This window comes from Saccostrea cucullata, unplaced genomic scaffold (assembly GCF_032062105.1).
Source record: "Saccostrea cucullata isolate Sc308-1 unplaced genomic scaffold, CSIRO_AGI_Scuc_v1 ctg190, whole genome shotgun sequence".
Taxonomy (NCBI): domain Eukaryota; kingdom Metazoa; phylum Mollusca; class Bivalvia; order Ostreida; family Ostreidae; genus Saccostrea; species Saccostrea cuccullata.
The window spans coordinates 83876-107500 of record NW_026931523.1 but is presented as its reverse complement, the minus strand read 5'-3'; the positions used below and the strand labels follow the sequence as shown (position 1 = coordinate 107500).

The 23625-nt window shown below is 31.5% G+C and overlaps 1 protein-coding gene across 2 annotated transcripts in view; it reads right to left on the bottom strand.

Moving 5' to 3' along the window:
* LOC134232805 (E3 ubiquitin-protein ligase RNF213-like) overlaps nucleotides 1–23625 on the bottom strand; it is a 73122-nt gene that overhangs the window by 15446 nt on the left and 34051 nt on the right. Inside the window, exons 26-62 of one of the 2 annotated variants that reach the window (XM_062714781.1) lie at nucleotides 22343–22493; nucleotides 22043–22226; nucleotides 20089–20335; nucleotides 19752–19889; nucleotides 19560–19653; nucleotides 18706–18883; nucleotides 18447–18615; nucleotides 18202–18362; nucleotides 16292–16489; nucleotides 15321–15443; nucleotides 13368–13494; nucleotides 12376–12617; nucleotides 11968–12050; nucleotides 11726–11859; nucleotides 11380–11475; nucleotides 11108–11263; nucleotides 10655–10827; nucleotides 10335–10557; nucleotides 9088–9258; nucleotides 8645–8707; nucleotides 8410–8519; nucleotides 7768–7941; nucleotides 7395–7551; nucleotides 7133–7203; nucleotides 6864–6996; nucleotides 6590–6697; nucleotides 6294–6379; nucleotides 5948–6118; nucleotides 5719–5842; nucleotides 5430–5627; nucleotides 5164–5300; nucleotides 4833–5019; nucleotides 3927–4097; nucleotides 2638–2788; nucleotides 1783–1921; nucleotides 528–829; nucleotides 240–391 (exon numbers count right to left, since the gene is read on the bottom strand). In XM_062714781.1, coding sequence (XP_062570765.1) covers nucleotides 240–391; nucleotides 528–829; nucleotides 1783–1921; nucleotides 2638–2788; nucleotides 3927–4097; nucleotides 4833–5019; nucleotides 5164–5300; nucleotides 5430–5627; nucleotides 5719–5842; nucleotides 5948–6118; nucleotides 6294–6379; nucleotides 6590–6697; nucleotides 6864–6996; nucleotides 7133–7203; nucleotides 7395–7551; nucleotides 7768–7941; nucleotides 8410–8519; nucleotides 8645–8707; nucleotides 9088–9258; nucleotides 10335–10557; nucleotides 10655–10827; nucleotides 11108–11263; nucleotides 11380–11475; nucleotides 11726–11859; nucleotides 11968–12050; nucleotides 12376–12617; nucleotides 13368–13494; nucleotides 15321–15443; nucleotides 16292–16489; nucleotides 18202–18362; nucleotides 18447–18615; nucleotides 18706–18883; nucleotides 19560–19653; nucleotides 19752–19889; nucleotides 20089–20335; nucleotides 22043–22226; nucleotides 22343–22493 — 5682 coding nt within the window. The remainder of the gene's footprint in view (nucleotides 1–239; nucleotides 392–527; nucleotides 830–1782; nucleotides 1922–2637; nucleotides 2789–3926; nucleotides 4098–4832; nucleotides 5020–5163; nucleotides 5301–5429; nucleotides 5628–5718; nucleotides 5843–5947; nucleotides 6119–6293; nucleotides 6380–6589; nucleotides 6698–6863; nucleotides 6997–7132; nucleotides 7204–7394; nucleotides 7552–7767; nucleotides 7942–8409; nucleotides 8520–8644; nucleotides 8708–9087; nucleotides 9259–10334; nucleotides 10558–10654; nucleotides 10828–11107; nucleotides 11264–11379; nucleotides 11476–11725; nucleotides 11860–11967; nucleotides 12051–12375; nucleotides 12618–13367; nucleotides 13495–15320; nucleotides 15444–16291; nucleotides 16490–18201; nucleotides 18363–18446; nucleotides 18616–18705; nucleotides 18884–19559; nucleotides 19654–19751; nucleotides 19890–20088; nucleotides 20336–22042; nucleotides 22227–22342; nucleotides 22494–23625) is intronic. The other variant, XM_062714782.1, reaches the window with a different exon arrangement.

The following is a 23625-nucleotide window of genomic DNA, read 5'->3' as shown; positions in this document are numbered from 1 at the left end:
TTTAACTACACCTTTTTCTTGAAATTTAATCTAAATATCAGATTGTCCTGAAATTTCTCATCATACAATACTTACAATTAAGTAAACCTCATTGACAAATAAACATGTAAATTCTCATATTATAAAACTGAGACATATACGATTAAAAAGAGAAATAACGGCATAAAAACATCTATTGAGATTTTCAAGGTAATATTGATTAAAAGTTAACAAATATTTAGTAATTTAAAAATTGCTACTTTTTCCTCCTTGACACATCGTGTATTGTGAGCCATATGAATAAAATCCAACATGTAGAGCTTTGTTGCTTCGTTGATTCTTTCAGGAATCAAATTCTGAATAATGAAGTTCCCGATGCTTGACTCCAAAAACAATTCTTCTGCAGTTTTTCCTATAACATTACATGTTGTATTAAACATAAATTAAAAAAAAAAACCAGTTTCTCTCTCTCCCTTTTCTATAAATAGTATTTAATGGGCCTAATAAAAGTACAAATTTTCTGAAAATAGAAAGAAATGCTCACGAACCTATTTCATTTTCTGATGTCACAAGAATAAGCCTTTCGACTATATCATATATCAGCCATGAAAATGGGAAACTTGATGTAAACAAATGTCCTGCGCCGGTGCTGATCACTTTTGGGACTTTCAGTTTTCCAAATGCATCAACATCCATATTATTGAATATTCCAAGCCACATGTTTGCTATCCAGTTCATTTCGTCGCTATTGTTTTCCAGAATCGAAATGTTCTTATTCGTGTCCACGAAAGCAACGATGTTTGCCAGAAGCGGTGTCACTTTTTCCTCAATAATCTTCAAACAACTTGATCTGTAAATCATTAAAAATTTCACTTTCTTAGTAAATATCATACATATGATAATGTTTTATTAGAATGAATAAAAAGGGCAATTTCCGGGACATGATTAAGAATTTTTTAGGATGTAATTTAGGATAACAGTTTTCAGCTCGATTCATCACCCTTCCGTATGTCTAGCTGTTTCTCTGTTATATGTGTTTGTCAGTTTCCACAAAAACGTTAACCTTGTCCATAACTTTTGAATGGATGGAGTAAGGACTTTCAAATTTTATATGTGTATTTCTTGATGCGCAACTCCTTGGGTATTTTTTTTTAATCTTTTGATCTATGAGCTTGACCTAAATTTGTTTAAAACTTTAAAATGATTAGTGCTAGAGATTTCATATTAAAATACTTATGTATTCGTTAAGATAAAACCTTTCTATTTAAACAAACTTGTTTTGACTCGTGTATTTCGTGTTTGAGCATTTCACACTTTTGGGAAAAAAAACGTTTTGCCATGTTCCTTGGGTGGTTGCTAGGACTTCTACATTCAACATGTGTAATCTACATGTTCCATGTAACCAAAGATTATTTTTTCATCACAATTTTCCAACTCCTAACATTGGTGTTTGACCTACATTTAAAAATCTTAAACCTTGACTTTGAGCGGTCATACGGGAGCATATGCGTTTCATAAATACATATCTTTTACGCTGAATAAAGATCAACTGTGGAATAAATAATTCAATTATTTTTCATTCCATTCTATCAAAGGAACCAATATTTCTGGTACCTATAGTAATATTATAACTCTCATAAACTCGCATCGCATACTTTTCTTTTCCTTAATTTCTGTTGTTTCGAAGAATTAATTAATCAACTTGAAACACCAAAAGTGAGAAGAAAATATTTCAAAAGTACAAAAAAAAAACTCGTATAGTTTTAACTTTTCTAGAATTTTATACAATAATTTTTATTTTACCTTAAAGTACCAGTCTTGTTAATACTAGCAGCGGTTGCAGCTTCCGAATGCATCCAGGATTGATTTTGCAGGTCTTTGTCCATATTTTGCTTTGACAGGATTGTCACGATATGTTTCATTAGTCCATGACCAAATTGCCCTTTAAAAATTAAAAACATATAGAAAGTTCAAACGAATAGGTATAGCTTCTGATTGCCATCACAAACATTTGAAAGTACATGTATAGAAGTACAATATCATAAGTAAAATTCAAAAATCACTGCCACATTCTTACGGTAGTAGCTTTTGCAATGAATTTTCTATTTTTATAACGCGCCCAAAGAATAAATTATTATTATTTTATTATTACAATTATTATTTATTTCTAAAAAATTATTATTATTAAATTATCACAAATTATTATTTGGCAAAATTTCTGTCACTAACCAGTATATGAAAATGGAACAAATGTCTTAAAATTTAAAGAGGCTGGGTGGTCATGGCCATTTTTAGACGATTTCTATCTCCTAAGAAGAAGAGCTCCATATAAAGATATACAAAATGATCAAATTTTAAAAGTAATATGAATGAAATTTTTCTTTGTCAAATGATAGTTGACAGCTAAAGATATCATATCTAAAAATTTAAGTTAGATCTGGTGGTTAATTTTTTGTTAATTTGTTGACTCCCCAGCCTCCTTCAACATAAATCGAGCCATTTAAAAATTGTCAGCGCTACACAATAACATATATGGTATATATTTATATTATGATATAGAAAGACCAATATACCGGTAACATTATTGTCTTCAGTCCTGTCGAGTAAAAACAATTTTCTGTTTGATTACTAGTATATGCCTCTATTAAAATAACTTACCTTCTATCAAATTTTTGTTCTTGCTGAGTTCCTTAAAAATGAACCTTATTCTTCCAATGGACCTTCCTTCCTCTTCATCTAGTTCTCCGATACTTGCTAATGCAGGATGTATGCAATTAAACAGAATTGTTCGCAAATTTGCATGGCGTTCCTATGGAAATAAATGAATTATCATACTCTTAATCTCAAATCTTAAATCACGGTTAGAGGCTGTTGCGCTGAAAAAATTTTTTTTGATAAGAAGTGTAAATAAAATCCCAAACTGCAGTTCTTTTTGAACTAATATATTTTGCATGTCATGCTGAAAACATACAGCCATTTTATTAAATACTGCAAGTTACTTTTTTTTTAAATACCAAGGCACATTATGAGAATAATACTTAATCTACGTCCTCTCCCCTAGTACAATAGAACATGAGCTAGAGCGGTTTAGTTAGGGATGAGTTTTTGGTTCATTGATGTCCATCTGTTCTTGAAAAAAAAATCCTGACAGAGAGAGAGAATGAGAGAGAGAGAGAGAGAGAGAGAGAGAGAATGACGTAGGCATAATATTTTTGTTGTCCTTTTTTGTTTGTATGTCCCTTTCGAAAATTTTTCATTTACAATGTATATCGAGAGTTCACCACTTCTCTGTTGATGGCTGCAAATTTAGACCTTTATACTGCATTCAGAGCAATTGATAACAAATGACTTAAGGGAAAAATCTCTCTCGAGATGAAAAAGACCAGCACCTACTACGACACAGGGCCTGGTCATGTTTATACATTTCATCCAAAGAACCGATATACACATCCTAAAAAATGATCAAATTTTAAAAGTAATATGGAAATTTTTCTTTGTCAAATGATAACCCCAAAAATCAGAGCAAACATGACTAGCTGAAAATACATATAATTTGGTTCATAGGCTATGCATTAAGTATTTAATTTTTTAAGTATATATGTTGAAAGAAAATTATTATTTGTTATCTTAGATAATGCTTATAACACAAGTTTGACAGATAAATAAATAAAACCATCAAATATAAAATATAACTAAATATAGCTTTAATTATAAGAATCATCGATTACCCGTCGAAAATGACCTCTTTATTCCTCAAAGTACATGTCTAATTTATATGTACCTGTTTGAAGTCTAAAATGTTTATTTAATTTCATTTTGAAAAACATGGAGATAACAAATAGTATTCACGCCCAGAACTCCATTGAACAATTCAAAATTGGAGCAGAGCAAACACAAACTTTAAAAAAATCAGATATGGAATAAAGTGTCCGTACACATATCCCTACCTGCATGACATTTGGATTGGTAGTTTCATCCCCAGATTCTTCTACAAAGTTTTCTTTCAAGGAAAGACTTTCCATTAAAATTGAGGAGATTGTCTTTGACATTAGCGTTTCTATGCTTGGAAGTGAGGAGGAACGTAGCTCGTCAATGTGGACCGATGTCCATAACCCTGTCTGAAATATTCATAAAAATACTATTAAAATTCTGAAAAAATAGAAGGTTAATTGCATGTGTAACAAGAAATCTGTGAGCCAATGCTCACTAAGAATACCCCCGCTCTGAGGTGAATAAACACTTTCATGTTAATATACACAAGTTCAATTACAAGCAGATGCACAGAAAAATATGAAATTGACATCAGATTCATATCAAAATTAATCCTACCATATAGCATGCCTCAACAAAGAGTCTACTCATATTTCAAGCATCTGCTATGAATAGTTAATGAGAAAACTGTGACGAAAATTTGTTATGTATGAAACAGACGCACAGACAAACAGGAAGTTGGTATAAGATTTGAACAAAAATGCATCCCACCATATGGCATGCCTCAGAAAATATTGTGTTAAAATTTCAAGGATTTGCGATGAGTAGTTGCTGAGAAAACTGCGACGAAAATTTGTTATGTATGAAACAGACAGATGCATAGACAAACAGGAAGTAGACATCGGAATATTGAAGAAAAATGTATCCCACTGTATGGCATGCCTTAGAGAAGGTTGTGTTAAAATTATAAGCATCTGCGATGAGTAGTTGTCGAGAAAACTGCGACGGAAATTTGTTACGGACAGACACACGGACTCACAGACACAGGGACACACAAACACACGGACACACAGACAGACAGACAAGGGTAAACAGTATACCCCCCTCTCCTTCAGATCGGGGGTATAATAATTGCAACAGACCTGAAATCCGGAGAAGTAATGTTTGCTGACTCTTGACAAATGAACCAGAAATATAACACATAAATTCAAGGCGTTGCTTTGAATTTCTCGTTGTACGCAGTGTCTAGCACATTCTACAAGGTTAGAATTCTCATCTCCTGTGTCACACTGTACAAGCAATAGGCTAGTTCCCTTTTGTGACGTTTCTCTACAAATGAAATATACATGTCAAGTACTTCCAAAAGTGACAACATTTGATAAAATTGATCTTTTTTCATCTTCTTTTAATATCTTTTAGTAGTCAATAATGATTATTGAATTTTATATCAACGTAGGTTTTGAATTATTGTACCTTATCTGATAAGAAAACTGCTGTTCCGTATCAAATGCTTGTAGCGAAAGGATAGCGATTTTTCCAGACAAAAATGGCAATGTCCTTTCTAGTGCTCTTTTGTCTTCCACTGACATGAGCTTTGAATGAGTCGTAATCTACAAAATGAAATTCTTGTTTAATGCAAGCTTGTCTCATTTGCTAATTTAGGAAATAGGACAGGAGTTGCAAGCTTACTATAGTATTAGCATATTCAAATTTAAAGAAACAAAAGTCGATAATAAAACCTGAATAAAATTTCCACCAAATTCTCCATGGTCATTTCTGAATTGAAGAAAATCGCACAAACTTTCATGACATTGGTCTCTAAAGTACTGTGTAAAATATGCGTCGGCAAAAATCTGTAGTCTTGAGGTTTTAAGTCTCAGCACAGCATCTGGAGTACATCCCCACAACAAAATATCTCTTGCTGACTCCATTACGTTCTATTAAATGATAAAAATTTAAACAATGTAAAAGCGCAAAGAACATTTTTTAAAAGTTTTCCGAAAAACATTTTGAAAAATGAATTCTTACATTCTGGAATGTGAACTCGTCGTTAGATGTGCCTTTTGTGAGCATGTCCCAAGCTTTTAGAATGACGCCAGCGGATGTATCTTTGTTGTAACCAATGAAAACTTCTTCTATTCGTACACTTTTGCTGAAAGACACTCTGTCTAATAACTCTGTTTGTTATTTTTACACAGTGACGAAATTTGTTTTCAAAATTTACTTAGCGGAAAATTGTTCTAAATACATATTATACCTGTCTGAACTACAGATAAAGTCTTTTGCCCACTCCTCTAGATTCTTCGATAATTTTAACTGAATATCGGTCAGCATCCCTTCCATTGTCAAGAAATGTTTTTCTAGTCTATTTATCAGCGGAATTGGAAATTCTCTGTAAACAATTCTCTTTTCTGCTACAACTACCAGTCTAAAATGTGAATGTTCGAACAAGATTGATAATGGCAATTTCTGTTTACGTTAACATGAATTGAACGAACAGCTGATACAAAATAAAACCATTTCCATGGATATGATTTTGATTGTGATACATCGATTTAACAAAAAGGTTTCATGAGTCACATATTTTGGAATTCATAAAGTACCTGAATCTTTTGTCAACTTTGCATTTAACTCTGTGGGTTCCAAGTCCAAGATCAATGTATCTATCTGGTCCACTTTCCATGTAATACTACACAAATGTTACATTACGTAATTATTACTAGTAATTTGCACAAATTCAAATAAATGGTATTCATAACAACAGTTTCTCAGAATCAACTTTTGTTCCCAATTCGCTTGTTATTTTTCATCTCTTTTCCAAAGAAAAATATCTTGTCTCATTATGTGATATAAAATAAGATATCAAAAATTCTTGCCATATTAGCCAACCAATTATTACCTGGTTTAAAGCATCATATAAGCTCTCATAGAGGTTTTCCAAGTTCAACAAAACAACAGTTTTTCCTGTTTCCATGAATACCTTGATTCTGTTGATATTTCTACAGATCTGTTGAAACATAATCAAGTTGTCAAAGTGTCGCTGTGAGACATATAACTGGCTCTATTTCTTAAAATTTATAACAAGTATGAGTCTTTGTTCTTTACACTCATAGCACGATTTGTGAAAACAAACAAAAACTTTCAAGAAAAGCTGATGAAAGCTTTTGCTATACCTCAATGTATTCCTGATCTCTTGGAAAACTTGATCCAAATATGATATGTGTATTTTCCTCGTTTCCCATCAGTTGATGAAGAAGGTTTAATGCCCCATAATTTTCCGTTAATAGAAGTATGTATCTCGACTCTCTGTAAATAAATATAGTCAAGTTATAACTGCAAAGGCGTGGACATTTTTCTTCTTCCTAGTTGTACGATGCATGAAAACGTTTTAAAAATAAGTATACAGATACTGTGACATTGAAGGAATTAAACAAAAAGATACTTTTTGTTTTCCTCATAACGAAGACATTCACGAAGCAATGCTGTATCCGTCTTTGTAATTTTGTGTACGAGCTACAAAAAGAAACGACCTCAATTCATCTACACATCAATTATATTAATTGAAATATTTATTTCAATACACAGGACACATTATGTAAAGTGACAAAAACTTGTTACATGTATATCATAGATAATTAATTGCACATTAACTTTGTGATTGATGGATGATAATATTGATGGGTTTTATGGAAGGTGAAGCTTACTTGAGTTCTTGATAAATCTGGCAAAAAGTGACCAAACTCCTGAACTGGATCAAGTCCTTCAAGACCTCCAAAGTTTCGTTTAATAGCGATAACTAATTCCTGCTGATCTGGACTTCTTCGTTTTTCAGCAGCTATTGCACAGATCATTTTCACAAGACTATAATTTAAAAATTAGTATATGTGCAGGATATTTTTGTCGTGTACAAAATATAAAATAAAATAATCTTCGAAACAACCTACAGTTTGGTAATTATAATATTTCTGTACGAAAGGTCATAAATACTAATAATAATTATATGGATTATATTCTCAAATAAATATTTGAAATACATATACAATACGCATAAAAACTTAATATGAAACTTATATTGACCTATAGAAGTCACGCAGTCCAAAGAACTCTCTGGCCTTTAAATGGTCTTCTGTTAAGCTACCAAACAATGCTTCGCAGTTGCATGCCTTTTCAAATATACGGAGATACCCTTTGGCTAAGGGAGGAATGAGGTGTTCAATTTGTTGATAAACATTGTCAGAATGGCAAATTCCCCTGAAAGAGAAATTATTAAATGCTCATCTCAATCAACCACTCTATTTTTTGTCAATACACATAGCCAACTACAATAGTAACAGAATAGTTTAATCCTCCATGGCACCAGGTTTGATCGCCATGTTTAAAGAGGTCTGGGTTTGCTCTGCTTACAATTTGTATTATATCAATGAAATTGTGAGCTAGCTTAATTAGTTTTGTCGTTTTAATTTCGTATCTTGATTTACTAATAGGTCTTTTGCTGTCAACATACAGTTGTCAAAAATATATACTAGATGTACCGATTTGGATATGAATAACCTAATTATATATAATGAGTTGGTAGGGTATAAATATGAAGAAAATTGAAATGGAGCGTGCTATGTCTAATATATCTATTTTGAATTGTTGAAGTACTAATTCTTGACGAGCTTTAGCTTAGATACATTTTGAAAAAAAAAACATTAAAAAAAATCATATCAATAATACTTTGCACTTTCAACAAGATCTTGCTCATCAGGAACTTCTCTCTGCACTAATATTCCACGATTCATCTTTGCTGGATCCAGAGCCCAGTTTGATATACCAATGAAAGAAACCTTATATAAATAAATTTTCAAGCACTGATTAATATATTTTGTCAGTATTTTCAATTGTTAATAACATGTTTATTTACATTGTAATTTCATCGAGTATTTTTCTCTGTAGTAAAAACATAAATAACCTTTTTGTATTCTTCAAACTCCTCATCATCAGGACAACCATCTTCCAATAGAGGGTGCAATGCCTTTAATAAACACAAAAAATACATCAACAATGATTAAACCAAAATTGTTTACTGCCTAATGTCCCTCTCGAGAATTTTTTTTGTTGACGCCACCACTTGCTGGTAGAAAGTTGCAAATTTTGACTATACCCGGAACTCAGGGCTATTGAGCAGTGAGGGATCTCTTTCATCTCGATTTATACGGTCATATCTAAAGGACAGTCCCCATGTCCCATGTTGGATTCGAACTTGCGACGTAATAATCAACTTCTTACTCCGCAAAGCTGTAGCAGACGTTAGAAGACGGCACTGTGCCACGTGGGCAACAAACCAAAAATGTTATCTAAAATATTATGAAATAAAATACTAATATATACTTTACAAAGGTCATTATTAATCACCTTAAGTGGCATTCTGGGCGAGTCCTCGGCAAGTCCAACTTCATCCAACACAACCACTGATACAAATCTGTCTAAGTCTTTGTTCTTTTGAAAACTACTGGCCTGTTTGAAAGTTTTCAAAATCCCATCAGCAGTTGCCAATGGGCTACATTGAAACGAAATCAACTGTATCTGTAAACAATCAAAAAAGAAAGAAGATATCTTTGATTAACAGGTGATACTTGCATAATCTGTACTATCAAAATCATTCATTAAAGAAGGCTGCTAAAAAAATATTGACACATTAACTTTAATTTATGAGGGAAAATGATAAATTTATGGAACTTCTTAAATATTTTATTCAGAACAAATACAGCCATTGTGCAAAATTTCTAGTTCATAGGTCGTTAGCTACATCCAGGTAATATTATAATTTAATGAAAGAGAGGGAGCATACTTCTGCCATTTTTACATCAGTTGTATAGTCTTTCTCAGGTTGAACGATTGGAGATTATAAGTTAAAATTCAAGATATCAATATTTATTATCTTTTTTCTAACGATTTATTTTTTAAAAAAAAGATGTGTACTGTGGTCACTAAAGTGAGTTTAGTAGTATGACATACAGATTGACTAACATCATGTACTCCGAATTTTCCCCATAGTCAGTTATTTAACCCGTAATGAACGATCGTCCGTCCAGCGCTTTTGTTTTCACTCTTGTTAAATAATTTTTGAGAAAAAATACACCTATAAAAATAATCTAATTAATTTTTTTTTCACACTTTTATAGTTGTTTTTAGTTTAGACAAATGTTATCCTCAGCATAGCATAAAATTTAGCTATGTTCGATGCTCCGTCTTGACATCAAAATTCATTTAACCATCGTTTTATTTCTTTTTTTCGTGATATGATTGACTCCATATTTTAGATCAAAATTCTATCAAATTTGCTTAAAATAAAATAAAAATGAAAATAAATATAAACCGATATTAGGGATCCAACGGGGTTTAGAAAGTATTAATCAACGTTAACTAACTCTCATCTATTTTTACTGCCTCGGTTAACATTACCATAGATTTAATTATATATTATGGAAAATATAATTTTAAAAATTCTGAAATGTTTTTTTTTTCTTTTTTTAATGTTTGTAGTATGCCAATTTTCACCGAAAGACGTTTAATGAGTATTAAAATAGAAAAAAATATCTCAATATTTTGGAACAGCCCTCGTATATTTACTTCAATGTTTTATCATTGCAACAATATACCTGTTTGAGACTTTTGAACAGTGATGTTTGTGAATCCCTGCCTTGCATGTTATGGTCAAGAATGGTTTTTGAAAGCGATTTCGAACTTCCAGGTTTTCCAACCAAAAAAAGGGGAATTCGAAGTTCCACACATATCACCATCATGAAAAAATTTTCTCTTAGTGCAAGATTCTTTGCAATATTGTCATTGAGATTCACATTGTGTAGAAATGCCATCTGACACCTTAAATATATATATATTTTTTCAAAATATTATACTTTTGACATGATTTCCGTTATAATTTTACTATATTAATAGCATTTTGAAAATTACTGCCTACCTTGTTATTTCCCTTTCCATTTCTTGTGCTCCCCCGGAAAGTTGTAATGGTGATTCAAAGAACTTAGTTATGTATTCTATATATTTCTCCCTTGATTTAAGTGATGAGTGGTAACACACTCCAAGGGCAAGTAGAAGAGATCTGGTCATTTTCATAACATGGGCATGTAAATGCTAAAAATTTATAGTTTTTTTTTCAACTTTGATCTTTACATAATATGTACATAATTTCACTATAATTAAATGTACGTTAGTGAAAGAAAATAATTTTTAATAAAAATTTCACCATTTTTAGTTATCATTATCATGCAAAATAAAAAAACCAAACAATAACTAATTTTTTTTTTCAGAATTAATCAGTTATATCGTTTTAAATTTATAAATCGAATGTACAACAGAAGGTTACTGAAATATGTTTTCTATATATTGAATTTGATATATATTCAAATTATACCACTCCAACAGGTCTTGGAATTTCATCAATATCTTCATCAACCTCGCTTTCTTCAAGGCGATCTACAGCAGCAAAAATTTCGTGTTGGTTGTAAAACCAGCCAAATACTTTGAGTGTCCTTTCAACATCTCTAAGACTAACAAAACTGCACTCGTCCTAAAGATGAACCAATAATATAGCTTGTATTAAGAGCAAGATATAATGTAAAATAAGATATTAATTTAAAAAAAATAACCATACACTTTCTCTTAATTAATATCCTACATACGTACATTTTGTTTTCTCATAAATTCCTGTGAAGCAGTAAGAATACTGCTTATTATGTTGACCGCCTTTCTATTTAAATTTGGCAAACTGCCACTCCGTACCTACGAATATAAATTAAATATCATATATGTAAAATAATGCTGAAAATATTGTCTTTCATATATTACTAAATTGATACAAATCGCTCTCATAAAATCCCCCTCCTCGACACAAACACACAAATATTTTTGAAGTATTTCATAGATTAAAATGGAAAATATAATCAACATTGATACGAGTAGTTTAGGGCAATTTTCAAAAAATTCCGTTATGTATACAAGCAAAAAAAATGTGATGATAAAGAATACATACACATCTTTGAACCATTTGAACTATGTATAATTTCTCAACATAGTTGTCTAGTTGTCCAAAATCCCAAACCAGTGGTAACATGCTTTGTGGAAGTGGTTGGACGCGGTACACAAGGTGGCGCATTGGTATACGGCCTGCAAATCATACGAAAAGAAATAAGAGGGCTTTAAAACAATATATTTTATAATCAAAAATCAATAATATAAAGTTTGCTCTCGCTTATCCTCGTAAATTTAACTTACCGAGTTTGTCATCCGTTTCATCAGCATTGACATGATAACCAAGACCTGCTCTTTCTAGTCTCTCGATCATTTCTTGTGAGTGTCTGCATATCAAAGATAAATTAAACAGTTTTAAATCTGAAATTGAATCTGCAAAGCTTGAGAACCTCTTAAATCCGATTGGACAATTCATAAATTCAACAACCGTTACACGTATGAAACAAAAGGCTTTTGGTGTGAAAAACACTCATATAAGACAAAACAGAAAAATGTAATTTTGAATGTGTAAGATATACATTTTTAAAAAATTTATTCATGAAAAATCAAAAGGAAAAATAACATTGCCCTTTTGAGAATGTGAAAATTCACCAAATAATACCAAAAAGGATTACAATGATAAGGCAGCAACAAAAAAAAAAAGAAACTTACTTTCTGTACGGATTACAAGCTGCCACAAGCTTTAGATTTGTATTTAGAGCAAGTGGTTGCCCATCAATTGTCCCATCACACATTATTTCCTTAATACATCCAACCGCCTCTGTGGTATTTGCTTCGTCGAAAAAAAGAACCGTGATGATATGCTTTCCATAATTGTCACAATTATACTGAGCCAGTGACTCTGCCTGCTTTACCTTTTCTATGATGTGCTTTTTTGATGTACCGCCATGCACCTTTAAAATATTGCATTTTATTTCATCTTTAGATTATTTTAGCTAAAGAAAATATACTAATTGTACTCACTTTTAAGAGGTACATTTGAATATACTGAAAGAAAAAAGAGACCTGCTTGGGCATTCCCCATCTTCCACTCTGTCCCACAGATGTTTAATGAGAAAAAGATGGACGTTACGGAGATTAGTCGAGTAAATGTAATTGTTTGCGAGAAAGTCTTATCAAACCCAAGCTACATTAGACAGGGAAAAAACCCATCAAAAAAAGCCAGTGAGAGGAACATCGGTTTTATAGCATATTTAATGACGTTCTAGGGAGGGGGTTACTAGCGACTGCACGGCAATTTTTTGTTGCCTTTGTTCTCACTTACGCAACGTAAAAGCTAGACTCCATGGAACTTCCGTCAACTGTGACATGATTGCAAGAAATGCATATTGTCTTTGAAAATTGAAAAACAATATGAATACCTCAAATGCATCAAATGGTATACAGGAACATCGTTGACAAACTTGTCAAATTGCGCAATTTGTAAGGCTTTTAGCACTTTCTGTACGAGTAAATAAAATTCTCATCTGACCAGTTTTTCGTAATTTTTGGTCAAACGGTCAAAAATATAACGCATATTATGCTACCCTGCATTTCTTTTTCATTTCAGTATATATTATAAAGTGGAGTGCTTTAACTTGAAAAAAAAACTTATTAAAGAAGACATAAGTTTAAAAAATATTGTAAATATGATGCAGCAATACCTTCATCAGAGTCATTGTATTCATTTCTCCTTCAAGGCCAGCTGGGCATTGTAGTGAGCAAAGAAATTTTATCAAACAAGTCTTTCCACAACCAGTTTCCCCCATGACAATAACTGGTATATTACATCTAATAACAAAACAATATTATTGCACAATATTTTTAAATACACTGTGCGTTTAATGTAATCAAATTTTTCAGTTAAAATATTGTTAAGGTAAATCCCACAGTGACTAATGTGATGTCCTAGGCTTTTAAAAAATCGTTTTTAAAAAAGGTAACTTCGCACCGCTGCATATATACTAAATATATCTTATATTCTCAGAAAATAAAAAGATAAAACTTGTATGTTAGGAATCTTATAACCTTTTTATTTTGCATAACATAATATAATTATATTTACGACTCATTATATTATAAATGACTGTTTCATTAATCAATTGTAAAACATTCCATCTTTATATGATTTTTTCAATATACTTGTATACATTATTCTAATGAACATGAAATATATATAGTGAATTTAAGTTGGAATGCAACGAAATTAATTTTATATATCTTTTAGAAAATACCAGATCTTTGAAATATAAAATCCTCTTTATATGATTTTTCAATAAAAAATTTATTGTAAAAATTTTGAAATATAAGAATAGATAATTTAAAAAATAAATAAGAAAAGAGAAATTAACAAGAGATGTGTGCAAAACATTTATGCCCCCTCCCCCAAATAATTGGAATTTGTAAACGAAGGAACTTAACTCTGTCCTAAATAACTCGATTACCCAACACAGATCCTGATTTAGATATTCTCATGATAAATCTCAATTTCATAACAATATAATCAACCCCTGCAAAGAAAATAAACGGAAACTGCATATAATTGGAATTTTCCTTAGTTCAAGGGGTATTACTCTGTCCAACATGACTCGGTCGTATCTAGAACAAACCTTGTCCTAGATATTCTCATAATAAATCTGTATACCAAATTTCATTTAAATATATACTATATACATCTATCATAGATTACATGTGATGTTCGTGTCATTTCTAAATTTTAGCTCCTCATCAATTAAACCCATCAGTGATTTTAAAACACAAGTCGCAATAGGGGTGGTTTTGTAATATACCAAAAGGTTTTAAATACAACTTCCCAATTTCAATCAGAGGACAGCACTTAAATAGATTTTAAATTTTTAAAAGCACAAATTAAAGATATTTAATCGTGTTGCACGTTACATTTTAAGGACGCTCTAAACATTGCACACAAAAGAGCTTCATTTATTGGGTAGTTTTATGCAGTTAATGTGATCTGCCCTTAGATGTAAGAAATTGTTATTTACCGTTAATTACATAATCTATAATAAATTAAAATATTTTTATTTTTATAGCCTTTAAAATCGTTACAACATATGTATGTTTAAAAATAATAAGATAACATTTGCACTTTATTAAATTTGCAATGGCTAAACTAAGTTCTATATCTTTTGATGGAAATGTATGCTGTTTTTAATTTTTAACTATAAAAATATGAGTGTATAATCACCTTAAATGATAAATGTTAAAAAATAATTTGATAAATTAGGACAAATAAAGAAGGGAAAGACAAAGTTATTGTTGTCATACAGTATTTAATTGTTAGATGGCCTTTCATTGTTATTTGTCGTCAGTAAAACATGCAAATATGAAACATACTAGTATGTGACAGACTGTATGGTGCCTTTTATTTCGAGTTATCCTGGGTAAGATTGAAGTACTGATTGGTCAATTTATCGATTAGGCTTATAACATTCGATAACTGGACCTTTCAGCGATTAATCGGCTACTCGTTGATAACTCTTCATATTTCCTATTTACTAATGATGTCTCCTGTATTAATTTTAATTACATTATTAACTATATATGTTCTCTTTATGCTATCTCTGACTTATCGTAATATTTACAGTATGTAGTAGTACCTGAAACGCATGTAAATCGCCAGCATTTTCTTTACATTGTCAGTTGTCAGCTCATATGTGTCGTCGGGGTCTTGTGGCATATCGTTTCCAATTACGCTACAAAGCCTCTCGATTTTATCTTTTCTGAAAATTAAAAAAAAAATACAAGAAGTGCTAATTTAGACATAATAAAAAGCCGTACCTTAAGGACAGATTATACAAACAATTTTTTCTGTGGAAAATCGAGTCGTGATATTTTGTCACAGGTTAAGAAAAGTGGAAAATTCTTAGAATTTTTTTTTCCTAAAACTTGGAAAATGTAATAAACATGGAAATTATTAGTTAATACTTCAATAAAATAGAAAATATGTACAAATCACATTCGGTAAAATTTTACAGATGAAAACAAGTTTCATAATATATTAGCTTGGTGCTTAAAGTGTAATATAAACTTTTTAAAAATATACTGAGCCAAGTGAATTTTTCGAGGAAATACAAAATGATAAAAGTCAGAAAAATCATATAAGGCTGATTTTCACAATTTTGCTTTAATTTTCTCCATAAAATTTGTCTGGCTTGTTTGAAACATATGGAGATAATGAACAGTATTCAAGATCAAAAAACCATAAAACAATACAAAACAGCAGCAGAGCAAACACGAACCCCCAAAACATCAGAGGTGGGATCAAGTATATTTTTCTAAAGTTTATTTTACACCTTTAGCACCAAGCAAGCATTATGAAATTTTCTTTTCATCTGTAACTGTACTGAGTGTGATTGTCAATACTTGTAATTTTAAGGAAGCAATAAATAATATTTCATTTTCTAAATCTAAGGAATAAATATGCAAGACGTTATCCATTTTCTAAACCTCTGACATGATATTCAGTCTCCTCCAAAAAAAGACAAAAAATTGTTTTATCATCTGCCTTAAATGCAGGTTTATTTATAACGTGAAATGTTATAAAGTAGAGGTAAACATATTTTGGTACCTGCTTAAACCATTAAAGTCCTCTTGTAATGGGACACGATTTCTTTGCAGTGCTTCCCACAACTGACGACTCATTATATTTTTTTCCAGTATTGCTCCTGTTTGTTGATCAACGAGATTTCTGAATGCTCTGTCTATATTGAATCCAATGAAAGTCAGACTGTGATGATCCGGATTGAAAAACAGGTATGGATGCGCACTGTTTAAAGAATGGATAAAATTAACAATGCATTTAAAAAAAATTAATAAATACCCAAACAAGATAAATGCAATACTTTATTAAAACAGACAGCAATACGCTTCTAATACAGTAAAACTCGGTTATAACGAAGACATTGGGACCTGTATAATTACTTTGCTACATCCGTAGTTCGTTATATTCATAGGAAATTCGTTAAATATATGTAGCTGAAATCTAAAATATATCTAAAATAACTTCGCTTTATCTGTGAATTCAAAATATTTATGTTCTTATAAAACAAGTTTTTGCTATGCTGTATATGTAAGTCGCATTTTGTAGATCTAGAAGCATTTTCAATTTACATCCAAAAATTTTTAAATCTAAAAATAAAAGAAAGTACAGTTTGAGTTTTATTGAGCCCTAAACAATGTTGACAAAAGTAATGAAATAATATCAATTATGAGTTGAGTATATGAAAGCGGTGAAAGAGTGTGACATAAAGGGGGACAATTCTGGAAATAAGACATCATCAACTTAGTTTATTATTACATATTAAAGAAAAGACTCAAAATGATTCATTTCAGGGTTAATTCCCTTCAGAAATAGTGTCTTCAGCCGTCATCCACTTTAATTTTAAAGTATGTTGAGTAAAATCCTTTTAACAATTACATGTATATTTCTCAAAATCTTTGTTGGCTACGCATGCATTCTATACATGTATTGACAAAGAAAGTTCCACTGAAATTTGATATCTTCTTCAACTTTTTTAAAGAAATAACGGGGAACGTTAATGACGTCACAATAAACATTTTGGAGGTTATGTGAAAAAAAAAACATTTTTTATTCTTACTGCATGGAATCCCTATGATTCAGAAAGGACGAATTTGTACGTCATCTCCATATTTTAGAAAAATACAGGACAAAATTTGTATTGAAACTGTACCGTATTCTTTGTTGAAATTATTTTAAAAAGGTGATACTAAAAGAGCAAGGTTCACTTATGTCCCCCTTTTTAGCCCTCTAAATTTATGCAAAAAGTCAGAGCTGCTAAGTTGTAATTGAAAATATAAATTCTACTTGAAGCCTTGATGACTGCATAATCAATAAAAATGACTTTAGTGTTCACCTAGTCCATGTATTAGGATGAAATGAAATGCGTCATTTTCCCAAAATCTTGAGATATTTTTTTTCAAATTGGCAAAAATTGTAAGCTGTCTTAAATATTTTGCCTAGCCCCCAATTTTTGATCTTAGATGTTTTCTTATGATTTAATGAAAGAAATCTTTTCAGGAAATTTTTAATCCATGATTTTGTTTTTTGTTTTGTTTTGTTTTGTTTTTTTTTTTTGTTTTTTTTTTTTGGGGGGGGGGGGGGGGGGGGGGGTCTAAGGGCATCTTGATTTTAAGTTGAAGATGCTAAAATTTAATGATATCATTCAAAATTCAAGAACATTGCAGATTAAAAATGCTTGCTTTTCAATACTTGGATTCTCGGAGGGAAATGAAAGTTCCAGGGATCTACTTTATCTCGATGTTCGAAAGGGACAATGGGACTCATAAAGTCAATTAATTTGTATATTACAGGGCCGTTTTATAAATAGAGTAAGTGAACTTACTTAGTTACTTGTTAATAGTTTATCCATAAAACATCTGAAAATTTCGTTACCAAAATTAACGAAATATAAACTTTAAAAAAAGATAGACAGTTAACTAACGAACTTATATGCCTACCTAGTTTCCCATCTTCGGCGCATCTGAAATTGCTGAAGATCAGCATTGTTTTCAGGAACATCATCATTCTCTCTTCGATTCAGATCGCCAACTTCTTCGACATAATCCGAGTTGCAATTTGTTTTTCCTTCACTCATGACCAACGATCTCGTTGAAAAATCCTTTGAATTTTATTATATTTCAATTTATTCTTACGTGTAAAAATTAACGATAAAAAAAGAATGGCAATTAACCAAAAAAGATACCTTTGACATTTGAATAAGGAAGCGGAGAACAAAAGTTTGAAACCCAGGAAGATCCTGCGAAAGGCCTGATCCGCAAAACGCTGATTTTTCGAAATCCTTCAGTTGTGTATTAAGGAAATGTACAAAGTTTCGCAGCTCTGCCCAAGATGGATCCTCCAAACAACAATGTCTACAAAAATTAAACATTCCGGAGAATCCCAAAATGTAAACATATAGATTCACACATTTATAAAACTGGTGAAAATTATTTATGCCCTACCTTGTTAAAACAGACAAACATTCTTTCATATTTTCCCCTTTTCTGTGTGTATTGAATACTGGGATGTTTCCAGTTCTTGCATCGTTGTTTTTTAAATAATGAAATGGTCTTTGCCACTCATCGGACTGGAACTTTTTCTTGTCGAAACCAACCATAAATTCAGAATTTTGAGCACCTGCTGTGAAAATTAAATCATTATATCAGGCTTGGCAAAAAACTAGGAAATACTTTCATTTCCAAAAGTTGGGAGTTGCTTCATGTGCTTATCATTCCTGGAAAACTACTAAAAATTAAAGTAAAACTTAGTATTTTAATCACGTCTTATGGGGTTTTTGTTTAAAAATCTTACTTTGTATCTGGTTTGATCTGAATAGCTGTTGAAAAAAAAACTAAATGTTTCATATAATGTGTACTGTTACAAAAATATACATGTATGTGTTTTTTAAGAAGATCTTGAGTATTAATGCAATTGTGTATTTAATATATTGAATTAAAGAAATATTTAGAATCAAAGATTCATGTTCATCTGTTGTTTGTTTTTAATGTTAATTCTTTTAAATATTTCTGAATCATGTATTACACTAAAACACACCTAAAAATCTTACTATTTTTCTACGTTTACCACGACGGGAAATACGGGTATTTACGAATGGTAAATATCACTAAAGGTATTTCCTGATCGACCATGCATAATAAACACGTGTATGTACAAGAGCAGGTAAACCGTTTACTCTATGGACCAAGTTTTTTTTTTAAATAAAATTTTCCAGCGATTTAAAAAAAGTTAAAGAAACTCTATTCATATATTTATTTATCTAAATCATTGTTTTGAAGCTTAAAGTAAAATAACAAACCTTCATTCACATTTCTAAGACTATCTTCAGGTGATATGCATGTTACACACGGAAGAATGTTTAACAGTTGCCAAGAAGCATTGAACTCTTTAGCCTGTGAAAATAAAGTACATATTTTGCCAAATTGCTTGTGGGACATTGAGACGCATTTTAAATTTTTTTTATAATAAATTTTCAAAAATGTTGATGTACTTGATCGTGGTCATCTGGGAGCGTTGTTTCGATAATGAACAAGTCATTCTCTGACCTCCTAAACACATATCCACTGTCATTTACCGTACTTCCAAGAATAAGAATGTTAAAAAGCATTGCTCCTACGAATCTTTCGACCTGTAAAAACCCAGTGCATTGTTATGGTTATGAAAAGAGAGGATTGCTTCATAAATATATTTTTGTGCTATTGGTGGTTGGTTTGATCATATTTTATTGTATAAATACTATACAAATGGTTAGCTGGTGGTTGTTGAGGGGTTAAAAAATCAATAAATAACGATTCTGTATGTGGTTTAGTATTCATCAGGCATCTTACCCCATAAGCAATGTCAATATGAAATATTCGAGGAAACGTCAGATCATCTGGCATGGTGCTTTCAAGAAACTTCTTTGAAACTTCTGATTTGTCAATCTGTTTTTGGCTTATTGGTATAGTAATGGACAAAGCGAAGTCCTCCCCAACTCCGATGGTGTGTTTTTCTAATAGTTTTTCAACCAATCGATTTTTATACAAAGTTTTACCCAATCCAGCTCTTTCTGACTTCACTATTCGAACGCAGCATCTGCATTAAATGAATTGAAAGTACAGTTTTAAGATGTATACTCTGATATAAAATTTGATCTTTTGTGCCTTTAAACTTTAAAACAGTCAATATTATCTTACAGAACCAGAAGGTATGTGATTATAATAGATACAGGATGGGCCAAGACGCTAGCATTGTCGCATTTTTCTCCAGAGGGAGATTTTTGGATAAAATGAAATAAATGTCCAAATTTTACTCTTATTTTTGTATGCAACTTATCACTTATATATGTACCTTAATGAAATACTCAGGGTTTAAACTTAACGCTCGCCCACTCGCAAATTGCGAGTAAAAATTTTTAATAAAAATAGATGTATAATTTGAACAATACAGATCCTTCATTTGGGTAGGGGTAACATGTTTACATTCGATTTCCCTTGAATTTTGACCCCGCACCACTCTTCGAAACCTTTAAAATATACGAGCACAAGTAGGAACAATTTTTTTTGGCTGGTCATTGTATTTTATTGATATCTACCTAAATGTGAAAGGTGAAAAATGTACAGAACTGCGCTAACATGCTATTTCTTTTTACAAAAAACTGCAAAATCTAGCTGGCCTTTACCATTATAAACAAATCGACGAAACTAGATTTTCTGACGTAAGAATAAATTCATATGCTTATCGAAGCACTGGCGATACTTTCTAACTGACCAATCAGCTAAATGATGCGTTACGAGTGAGTATCAAAACATTCTATGGAATTCAAATCGCATGCTTGGATAAAAGGCTTATTTTACCAGCTCTCTGAAAAATAATTTTTTCATGCATTCGAGTCACAAAAATAGAAACGGATTTACATACAGTACCAGGTATGTACAATTTCCGAGATCATACATGTAGTCATAAATAATTGATTGATAAATATACATAGTTTAAAGTTTTGTAAAGTGTTTAGTAGGTAATTCGCTAGGTCTACACATCTTTCCAAGTATCAGTGAATACAAGTCTCATGTGAATTTCTTGACCCCAAACCGTAAAATCTGAGAATTCATGCGTATTCCAAGGTATGAACAGCCTTGTTTGACAATTAAAAGTTTGAAATGTAGAGGAAAATAAAAGGTTAATTGACTTAAACCGCGCGTGTCTGTGATAAAATGAAAACATAGTAAACCACCCATGTATTGTCGTTCTGTCGTTGGATTGGACAATTGTTTTCGGTAAGCGACTATTTGCAAAATAATAATAACAATTCCCATATAAGGTAGACTCCCCGGACATGCATATCCTCTATTGTAATAAGGTCCGTACGCGTCCATTCTATGTCATAAAAGAACATATTATCACATTCCTGGCCGAATTTTTCCGTGATAGGGTCTAAAAATCATAGCTAATACAGTATACCTTATCATTAGAATGTCTCGGAACTATTGAAACTATTCAAAAAGCGTCGTATTCACTCATGTTTGAAAACTTTCAAAATCTTTGTAGATTAAATGTATTTTTTGTGGAAAGGGGGACTTCAGATAGCAGTAATGTCACCTAATCCTTTATTCACATCATATTTTTTTTAAGGAGGATGCATAATCATCCAAGAAAACCAAGTTTGACTGAAATTAGCCTTGTGTTTTATAATGTTGAACATGTATAAAGTTTACAGACGACACTCGACACACAAACGCAATACACCTTTTGATCAGAAAAGCTCATTTGAGACTTTCGCTTAGGTGAACAAAACAGGAGTACCTAGAAGGATCAATGGACGCTGCTGCCTCTGAAATATTTTCAATAGTATATTTCTTCCTTAAATATTCCCGGAGTTTTGCAGGTGCGGCTGTTGTAATCTTTGATGCTCGAAATTTATCTAGCGCGGATACCATTGGTGACTTGTATTCATTTTCACTTGCACAAATGATGACGAGTTTGTAGTCTAAAATATAATAAGCAAATGAGTATACATCATCTTGGATCTTTGACCTATTATGTATCATGAAAAAAAGGATATTACAAGATTTGAATAATATTTCTCCATGACATATTAAATACCTCCTTTGGCAGCTTTAATATATTCAGTGACTTCCTTCAGGGATTGTTCACTTGCATCGTACTGCAGCATGTCAGCGTTCATTAGGCAAAATAGAAGTTTGTTTGGGTCCTCTTTGTTCTGAAATAACGCCCTTCTGAAGAAGATAGTAACCTGGAATAGACAGTTGTAGAGTTTATAATTGCTTGCCTAAAACATTCCATTAGGCAATATATTTAACATTCTAGTATATTTGCATAATGCGACTTGTTAAAAAGTTGAACATAAAATGAAGTCACATTAATTCATGGAGTTTAATGTTCATGGGTACTAACATGTTGACTCGTTCCTTGGTACGTAATTTGATTCCATAAATCGGAACTTGACAACGTTAAAATTGTTACGGAACACACAAAGACGATTTTCAAGGGCATCATGAATAAAACTAGTTCTAATTGTAACGGGGACCGTTACAGATGTTCCCCAAACGCTCCCCAACTCCTTTTTTGTGCCAATTTCCTTTAAAACTTTTTTAATATGCTCAGTATTGCAGGATTTCATAAAAGAATTTTAAAAGCTACAATGATATAAACTTTTTGTCATTTAACGCACTGCGCGCAAAAGCACGTGCTTTCACATGCAAGGTGATCATGGCATGTTGCTAAATCATTAACATTTCTTTATATATTCCAAGAACCAATAAAAAATCATAAAATTATTAATGTCACCGTTTTTCAAATATATTGATCATTTTACGCATTGAGCATGCGCAAGTGCATGCAAACATAGTAGTATCACGTAGGAATCCATTATACCTATTCATATTCTAAATTTCATCATGTTTTGTTGAGAAACAAGAAAGTTATAGGCATTTAAAGTTTCAGCCAATCAGATTGCAGAACACATGCTTGCGCATGCTTTTATGATAATTCTTATATATCATGCTGTAGATCTTCATAATGTTTGACTATGTTCAAAATTTCAAAGGATTTTATCAAAAAACAAGAAAGATATTGAGAATTTAGTTTCAGCCATTCAGAGCGAAGCGCACGTGCATGCGCGTGACATCTTGGTATTTTGACCATGTCATCTTGTCTATGCTACTAATATATCCCTACATTATAAATTTCAAAGGATTTCATCAGAAAATAAAAAAGTTACGGCTATATCCATTATATTGGTCATTTCACGTGTTGCACGTGCGCGCTCTTGCAAGCACGTGCGCGCAAAATGGCATGTTGACAATGTCATCTTATCTATATTTATAATATGTCTCTATATTCTAAATACCAAAGCATTACATCGA